Here is a 9,844-nt window from a genome sequence, read left to right on the forward strand (position 1 = left end):
TCGAAACTGCGTGTGTGTAAAGTTCAACTATTTTTAATACGCGTTCTTACACTGTCTAAGTCAGTGGAAACTGAAAATTCTCTCTAATTTGATACTAATTTTGTCCGGTTTTTTATAAAAAAATATAAATCGTTCAACCGATCATGGTAGGCAAGACTACATATTTTTCTCAGAAAACAAACAATAAGAATAGAAGGGAATATTGAAAAATTCATTGTACGTATGTTACAACAAAGTCAACAAAAATTAGTTACATGGCGTTAAAATAACATTGTACGTTAGAAATTCTAAACGAAACTTTAAAAACGATCATTCAATCAATTTAACCGGTCATGGTAGACAGAACAGACTACATATTTTTCTCAGAAAACATTGTACGTTAAAAATTCTAAACGAGATTTAAAAAATGGTGATATGAGCGGTCGTGGTTAGGTTTAGTGTTAGCCCTACTGGTTGGTGTTTCAGGTCGACGTGCGTGCGTACGATATGGGAGAACCTCAACTATCGTCCGTGACTACGGTGCCGATTTACGTCCGCCACGTCGCCACGGTTCCACCAGAAATCGGTCTGGGCTTCGCAGAAAATTCGTACAACGTCGAGGTTCCCGAAGACGCGGGCGACAACACGCTCATCAAGATAATCACGATCATTAATAGTCACGCACACGACACCACGCCACTGAAATGCGAGATCTACAGCGGCAACGAGAACGGATTGTTCGAAGCAAACGTGACGGAAGAAAGGAACTGCGCTCTGAGGCTGAAGAAAGGAGCTTTGGACTACGAAACGACCGAGTCCTACCAGATTAAGATCAAACTAGAGTCTCTGTCCGGTCTCTTGAATTCTGGGAGAAACACAACAATGGTACGAGTAAATACAAAAAACTGAATATTTCTTCGTATCGCGTCCTCGCAGGAAAAGTGACATAGTTCCAGAAGTTTCACTTTTACAGGATAGTCAAAACGATTTTTAAATATTTAAATTGCTCTAACGCTTAAGAACAACTGGCTATCTAAAAATTTCTTAATTTTAATTTTTGTTTTTAATCAAAACAAAATCGATTTTTCTTAAATTCCTAAAATGACTAGATTCGAATATAATTTTTGTTTCGATCGATCCTCGGATTGCAGGTGAAGATTCAAGTGCTCGACGTGAACGACAATAAACCAGAGTTCATCTTCCCGGAGAGCAGTAAAAGATTGGCGAGGGGACGTTATTTCGCGGCGATCCCGCGAACGGCGCAATTTGCATCCACCGTGATACAAGTGAAGGCCCACGACAAGGACAACGGGAAATACGGGAAGCTGGAGTACAAAATCCTTGGCGGACGTGGATCGGATTACTTCGCCATGGACAGCTCTTCCGGAATAATTAGGACGACCGCGACGTTCGATAATATAGATCCGACGGAGCTTCCATTCAAATTCGACGTGCGCGTCCGGGACAACCCTAACTCCACCGACAACTTTAACTCGATCGTCGTCCCAGTTATCGTCAACTTAATTGGCGAAGAGAATCTGATGATCCTGGTCGTTCAAGACGCGGCGCCCGACGCGTTGCAAAAGGAGGCCGATAAAATTGCTGGTATCATCGAGGAAAAGAGCAACCTTCTGATAGGCATCGATAGGATCGCCGTCAGGAAGAATCTGACCAGAAACGGTACCGTTGAAATGTATCCCCAGGACTCCGACGTTTGGTTCTACGCGGTCGATCCGGACACGGAAGCCATTTTGGACAGGAACAACTCGCGCGTTCTAAGGTAAATTTCATAATCAAAAATTCGATTCGACATGTTTTAACTATTTGTATTCAATTTAAATAGCTTTAGTTTTGATATTCTTTAATTTGAACTTTTTCGTTGTTTACTGTACTAATGCACAGGAGTATATACGAACAAAACTATCAGGCTCTCATGGCTCTGAATTTATCTAAAACTATAGATTACCAAAAATATAAAATATAAAGATCGTGGTATTTTTTCCGCTTAACGTAGACTCCGTTTCGAGCGTAATATTTTAATTCTTGAATTTGTAAACAACTTTGAGGAGTTACGGAACGTGGAAATTTCATAGTCATCGCGGACTAACGTAACGTTTTCGCTACGTAATTTCGAATCAGCGATTCACGCAAGGCGTTGTCGCGACGTTCTCGAATACGAGAACTGTACGAATCGCGTTTCAGGTCGATCATAGAGAAGCCAGCAATGACGAACATCACTTTCGACGTGTCCACGTTGGTTCGCGCGAACGCCATAGACATTCACGCACCCATGATGCCACCTGAACCTGTGCGTACTCAAACTGCCATCGCCTTCAGCGGCGAAGTGTTCCCGTACGCGTTGATAATCATCGCCTGTGTCATATTAATCCTTGGCATCGCTGGCATCATCTACATCTGCGTCTCCTGGTCCAGGTAAATTGCACATATATCTTTCAATCAATTTTAACCAACGTTTTCATCGATCGAACGTTTCGATATTATATCAGTAACAATTTGTCGTTGTTCTACAAAATACGTAGCCCAAACAAAGCGCTGGTCTTCTCAGAAATCAATAAAAATATCGACTTTACTTTTTTTTTTAATTAAATGATGGGACTAATATTTTGCAACGAATCCTTTTAAAGCGGGACCTCTGGAATTTTTTAACGAAAGGAGGTATTATTTTTCCAATCGTTCGAATAGCTTTTTTTTTATTCTCTATAGTTACAGAGTCGAGGCGAAAAATTAAATCCCAATTTCTTAAAAGTGACGTTCAACGACTTCGAATTTTTAAGAATGTGGATCGAACCCATTGGATTTAGAAGAGTCATTAGTCGATCGCGCGTAAATTAAAAAATGACGAAAGACTACGTGACTTCGAAATTTATTACGCGAGAGAAGCGTAGTTTCGAGTATCAGCATGAATTTTCATTGGAGCTCGTAGCATCGCGTACCATGCAAATTCATTGTTCTCTTTATTACTTCCATCAGAATGAATTAAGGTTTCCGGGCGTAGTTATCTCTGGAAATATTTAACAGTGCCGCGATGCATCATAGCCACGGAATTGTGTACCTTGTTTTCCGCGCGACCATGCAAGACGAACACTGTTGATCTAAAGCAAATATAATACAAGAGTGATTACTCTTTCCGCAGATACAAGGCGTACAAGGAACGAATGCAGCGTATGTACGTCGTGCCTCGTTACGATCCCGTCTACGTGGAACCTAATCTGAAGGAATACGAGACGCAGGTGCTTCAAATGAGCGTACCCGTGGACGACAACGACAGTTACAACGATCTACAGCTTGATTTCAGCAACAAGAACCACGCGTTTAGCTTGGACAACGTCAGTTACATTACCAAAGATCACGGAGAAAGTACTGGTAATTATAATACTTTGTTATCGTTATTAACGTATTAGCGTCTTTGTAGGTGTCAATTTCAACCTAACAGTTTTTTTTACTGTTCGTCTTTTGAAGACTCTTTTTTCAAGTATAAGTAAAAAATACAAATTAAAACATTGAGGTTAAAAGTACAAATTTTAACCCTTTGCACTCGACTGTCCATTCTGAAGGGATATCCAGCAAAGAATTTGGATGTACCTTCTAAAGAAACACAACGATATTATTGTTTTAAAGTGATTATATAGGACAAAATACATAAGCAAATTTGCTTGGAGTACTTACTACCTATTTTGTAAGAAAGTGTGCTTGAGTTAGCAGTAGGTGATCGAAGAAAAGTCTTCGAGTGCAAAGGGTTAAATAGCAGCTGGGGGAATTCAACATCACCTAGCAGTTACAAATTAGCAAAGAATAATGGTAACTAAATTTTTCGTTTGATTTTGTTTCGAATCCTCGTGAGTCGAATACAAACTTTCACGCGTCGACTGATTTCAGTAGAAATTCAGAAGCTCCTTTCAAGTATCCTTTTCATAAATGAGAACAAATAGTTGATATAATAACAAAAGACCCAAGCACGTGTTCAAGGCGAATTGCTGCGCCAGCTATACTTCCTCTTATCAGGGTGTACCGAAAGTTATTCCAGCGAAACTTCTTTACCCATTCCACGTGCAACGAGTTTGTGGTTCCACTTATTTATTTCCAACGAATCGTGTGTTGCGAATAGCACTTGCAACACTTAATTTTAAATATTACGCACTAACCCCCGAAGAACGTCTCCTGAAAAAGTAATTTTGAACTTTGGTAATAGCGTACTAGTCGAGAGGAATACGGAAACAGGGTGTATTTTAATCCCCGAATCGGTGAAAATTTTCCTAGAGCACCGGAATCGTTGTTAGCGATGTTTGTGTGATGTTTGATAGGAAGAGATTTCTCCTGCCTCGAAAACACTCTACTTAAAATTACTTTGGACAGTTTACTGTTGACTTCCTCCAGAGAACCGTCGTCGAACTTAATTAATTACGACAGAATTCCCGAACTTTTCGAATTTCGTTTCGCCCGTGGAACGACTTCGGTGGAAAGGGTCGAAAGATTCATAGTCGCGTTTGTCGTTTGTTAAGGTCAACAAAGTCCGGTGAGCTCGGAGGCGGCGACCACGGCGCGTGCTTCCAGCATAGTTGGGACTCACGGAGACGCGAACATCCACTCCCTGCGACGATCCACCCTCGGTAGAAAGAACCACAGCGCGAGCAACGCAAATACGTTGAGCAATCACGACGCGACGCCGGTCTTGAACCCCCTTTACAACCGCGGCGGCGATCTGCTCAGTCCCAGTCCATCGAACGACAACGTGACGTTCAGAGAAAGGAAGGATTACTCTCATCTCGGATTCACGTACTTGGGCGAACAGAGTCCGGTGGAGACCACCACGGAATTGTAAACAGAACTAACCGCGGATACGGAGTTGGTGTTTGATGCTCGACCCGCGAAACTGTTGGCGGTTTTATCGAGTTGAGTTGTACCATAACGAAGAAACTTTTCAGTGACTCGCGATGGAATTCTTACGTGGAATTGACTTTTCGAATTGGTCGGCGCGTCGCGACGTCGAGGGAAACCTCCCGCTTGTAAGCAACCGGTTCTCCCCGCGTAGATGAAACAGAAAATCGCCACTTTGTTTCGTCTACTGCTGCAGTGGTTCTTAGGAATATTGAAACCTTGTAATATTCTCCTTTTTTGATTAATGGTAGACTCATGAGTGTGTCAAGTTTTTTAGGTTCGGCTTTAGATACTTCCCTGGGAGCGCAGTGTTTGGATACTCTCAAGGTAATGAAAATTAAAATTCATACTTTTATCAGTGTATTTTTCTGGGAATATTTACCAATTGTGTGATAGTTTTCGGTTGTTATTTCAAACAGTGAAATAATTTTATTATTCGATGCGCTTATCGTTTAATCCCTTGCCGTACAATGACAATTCTAAATATATAAAATTACTCGTTTTGAATTATTCAGATTATTTTTATTCAAATTCTTCTTCCAAATTAACCCTTTGCTGTAAAATGACGAGTCTGACTCGTCACAAATTCTTGACACATTTTTACATTCACGAGATATTCGTAAACCAAATCTATTCTTTTTCGTGCCCATTGCTTATATGAACAAATTTAAACAAAATTAAATACACGTTTGAAAAATTACATTAAGTAGTGCGTTAAGGGGTTAAAATAAAAGACTGAAGCGTCCTTTAAAGTAGTTATTTCTTATTCTGATTAGAAATGAAGTCAGCTCAGTCTTGCCGTGATATAAAAAGTATCCCTATAAAAGGAATCCTACCTTTCCCAAACATATGAAAAGTAACGGACCCAATTTAGTTTCTTATAAGCGGGAGTTATTGCAAATTTGCAGAGACGTTCATTCACCGGGGAATCGCACCGCCCCCACGAGTATTATCCCTCGAGTCGCGTACTGACAGAACTGAGAACAGATACCAATGCATTTCTAAATAATTACAAGATTTGTTCCGCACCACGTACTTTGAATCGACTTGTCCCGATGAATACAACGCCACGCGTGCTCGTCGCGTCAGAAACGAGGTTGCGAGTATTTTCCACGAGCGACGAACAAAAACCCTCGCGTTTCGTTCTCCGTCCTAGTAACGCCCCGAATGGTATTTGTCTTTGCGCGTAGAGTTGGGAATTGTTCGAATATTAACCGAAAACAAAGTTAAAGAAAAGAATTACGCGCGTTCGAAAATTCGAGTAATCTCAGCTCGAGCAGCAAGCCAAACGCTGTTAGGAATAATATTCGTAGTAACGGAAGTTCGATTCGATAAAAAGGCGGGAAACGTTATTTCCCCGTCCTCAGACTGTACAACGAAATCGCCATCGATTTACAAGACAACGATTTTTAACGTGATTTACACGTTTCGCTCCAACGCAATACTGTTTGTTACGGTGTCAAATATAATTTAATGACCTAATTTATGATACCGATATCCCCCCATCAAGCGACTTTTATATTGTATCTATAGTGTGAAATATTTTATTGCCCGCCCCCTCTGTCCCCCATTCTCGATGGCGTAGCCACGATAGTCCCGTCGATTTTATTTCTTTACGCGACGTGTTTATATCTCTTGTTTTCTCTTAAAACGTTAACGTTCATTCTTTTCGCGAGATTCGCGAGGAAACGTAGAATCGAGTCAACGTACCGTCCAACGTAGCTGTAAGGAATTGATAAAAAATTATAGATTTATAACAGATATGTTTGTATACATGTTGTATGTTGTGTGTGTATTATATAAACGTTATCGGCCCGTGAAACTTATTATATGTATATGTATGAGAAAACCTACGTAAAACCATTGTATAATAATATCGTTCTATTTATAACTGTGCGGTTGCTCATATTATTTTATTATTTTTAACGACATTCGACCGATGATACGCGTCGTTGTTTGTATCCGCGTCGGTGCAGAACTATCCTTTAAAAATGCACGTATCAGTTTTCCGCGTCCTTTCGTTCGGGACGTGGTCGTTTATACCTTTTTGTTTTTTTTCTCTCTCTCCTGCGGCTTCGGAAATTCGACTGCAGCCGACAGCTGGCGATCGAGCCGGTAGAAAAATGTGATTCAACGGACTGTGTTCTAGAGCGACCGTTTCGCGGCGGCCACTTTACGGTTAATCGAAAAGCGTACTGTTTTCAAATACGTCAAGATATTGGACATGGTATTGTTAAACGTAGAACGAGTCGAGCGCGTTCACCGTGTCAAAGTATTGTGCACTGCTGGAAAGAAAACACGCTCCGCCCAATCTCCAGCCAATAATAAACAACGCTCGTCTTTTCAGCTTTGCACAGTATCGTGGTTGGATTAAACTCAATTGGCTACACGTTCACGAATCCGAAAATCTATGAAATTCGAAAAATTGCGTGGAGTAGCTCGTCCGTAACAAAAATATTTTTTGAAAATTTTTAGACCCGTGGAAGATATCGAAAACAATCAATGGTACGCGAAGATATTTTTGAAAATAGAATAAGTATAACCTTACAATCGTTTCGAGCGGATATTTCTTTTTGATCCGACTATGGGAACCATAAGTCTAAAGACATTGTACTTAACGCGATAATCGAATACGTACTAGTTTCGCGTTTCTTTCTAACTTCGTTAAAATTTATTATAAAATCACGCGACAAATCGAGCCTGGTATTTGATAATTCGTACTTTAGTTAGATTATAATGCAGGATTCTGTATGTGTCGCCAGTCCGTTGACTAGAGCGTTAACATCTACTCGTAGTTGTGTATTGTTTAAGATGACCGAGATACGAATGCTGTAAAAATTGTTAATACCTAATAAATCTATTATATTTACATAATGACACGTTTTTTTGTTTGTTTCAGACATTCGTGAATTTTAGAAGAATCGTAAAATTTGATTTCTTAAACGTAGCCAAATAGTATTTTTCTATTGATACGAATACAACGAGACAAGTATAGAGAAAATTGAAAAAATGTGACACAGTTTTGTATATTTTATTCTATTTACTATTTTGTAAATAGAATTGTGCCCGGTAATGCTGAATTTTTTAATTGCATGCTGTCTTGCGTTCCCTGAAACGCTTAAACAAAAACGCCTGCAGAAGAGCAACCGTTCTGCACAATTGTGCGCCACTTGGCCTAATAACCTCATGCATAGTACTCCCACTTTAAAGATATTGCAAAATCCTGCAGATACGGATCAATCGGGGAAAAGTTCATAAGACTTTATGAAGCTAGAGATAGCTGTACGACAAAAAGTTAAAGAGATCTTGCAACGAACCAGACCTTCGATTAATTTAAAATCGATTACTGTATCAACACCACCTTTTGCACAGTTAAAAAGTTTCTTCTTAATTGTTGATTCTTGTGGCTCGCCTAATTCATTGCCTAGAACAAGGATTTAAAATGTCCAATGTTTCTTTCTCTAGCATTTTCTGCGGAACGATCGAATTTCGTAGAACGATAAATTAAAGTTGCTTCGCTCGAGTCGCTGGTTAAATTAAACCGCGTTGATAAACAGTTAAAATTATTACAATAACGTCATTCATCGCATACTGAAGTACAGTTTCTACAGAAAGAACTGACCACAACCTTTTGAAGAGTCCATAGACACGACGAAATTATACGTCGAGCCATATCATGATTTGCAACAATAGTATAGCAACGTTGTTCAACAGGTTGTATATACAACAACCCTACACTACGATTGTTAGATCCGTGATCCTCGTTGAACTGTCGAGGACTAATTGCAAATAATTATACTTAAGAGGGTTCGATCGATCTCACTACAGTAATTCCTCGCTTTTATAATATCACCTTGTTTGTTTATATTTTTAAAACGATGCAAGGCGTGTAAAAAATAATATTTCAATTATTTTTATAGAGACAGGGTTAAGTTAAAATGTTAGCCTCGGTGAGACGACGTACATCGAACAATTTGCGCATTAAATTAAGCATCGCCGCAGGCTGCTTCAGTTCATATCACACGTATTATGCATTTCAACGACTTCTGACATAGCTTTAACAATGGAATTTTCCTCTGGTATTTTATATATATGTAAATCACCAGTGATGTATTCAGTTAATAACAACAATTTTACCGAGTTTCGTATGCGTTTTTAACACTTTTTGGCAGCGTTTGCACATACGTGTTTGCGTGTACGAACAAATAAATGTTGAATATTAATATTACGACGTCATTAAAATTCATCGTTGTTAAGTTTGAGGATCGTGTTATTCGAGCTAGTTTACCATCGCGATCGATCCAACAACCATATTGATTATTCACCCAGACGACGACATTTATTACCGAGATGTGCTAAAGCTCCATCTTGGTCGAAAATTAAATTAATTTAAAGCTCGAAGTAAGACATAGCGTGCTCGGAAATGACGAATTTTACTTTATTCTTAATTTACGGACTCCATGTTGAGGATCTACTAAATGTATTAAGGTATTAATTTTATAAGTACGCGATGCTTTTATGCGGTTTCAATTTCTACGTCATTTTTATATCTCGATCGTTCAATTTTTTACGTTTTATTCTAGCGATAGGATCCACTGAATCCCATTTTTGCCGGTTTATCTATCAATCGATCGCCCCAGTTTCTGCAGGAATTCTTTTCTGTACTCTTTCCGTTTATTTATTTGAATATAGCAATAATCGGAGTTGGTCAAATTGTATTTGTAAATAACGTACAAAGGACTTTAGATTTATTCGTAAATTAGAATTAATATTTTTATTAGTCATTTTCGAATAAAATTTTTTCCAACTCCGAAGCAAATAACCGAAGAAGAAATTCTGTAGAAACAAAAGAGAATCATAAGGTACGTACAAGTGTTTGCTGTTGGTAAACAGAAGTCTTTGGATAACCGAGATCTCCCACTGTACTTACATGAATTTTTTCTCGAAAATGCGCAAGATTTCGGGGGTA

The 9,844-nt window shown here is 39.2% G+C and overlaps 1 protein-coding gene across 3 annotated transcripts in view; it reads left to right on the forward strand.

Annotated features, from left to right (window-relative positions):
* The window catches only part of Cad99c (cadherin 99C), a 131,423-nt gene extending 123,674 nt beyond the window's left edge, over positions 1-7,749 (forward strand). For all 3 annotated transcript variants that reach the window (XM_076775447.1, XM_076775448.1, XM_076775449.1), the window contains 5 exons: positions 466-864; positions 1,131-1,759; positions 2,182-2,412; positions 3,134-3,363; positions 4,500-7,749. In XM_076775447.1, coding sequence (XP_076631562.1) covers positions 466-864; positions 1,131-1,759; positions 2,182-2,412; positions 3,134-3,363; positions 4,500-4,819 — 1,809 coding nt within the window. In that variant the 3' untranslated portion in view covers positions 4,820-7,749. The remainder of the gene's footprint in view (positions 1-465; positions 865-1,130; positions 1,760-2,181; positions 2,413-3,133; positions 3,364-4,499) is intronic.
* Positions 7,750-9,844: the final 2,095 nt, after the last annotated feature.

Source organism: Colletes latitarsis, chromosome 10 (assembly GCF_051014445.1).
Source record: "Colletes latitarsis isolate SP2378_abdomen chromosome 10, iyColLati1, whole genome shotgun sequence".
NCBI classification, from domain to species: Eukaryota; Metazoa; Arthropoda; class Insecta; order Hymenoptera; family Colletidae; genus Colletes; species Colletes latitarsis.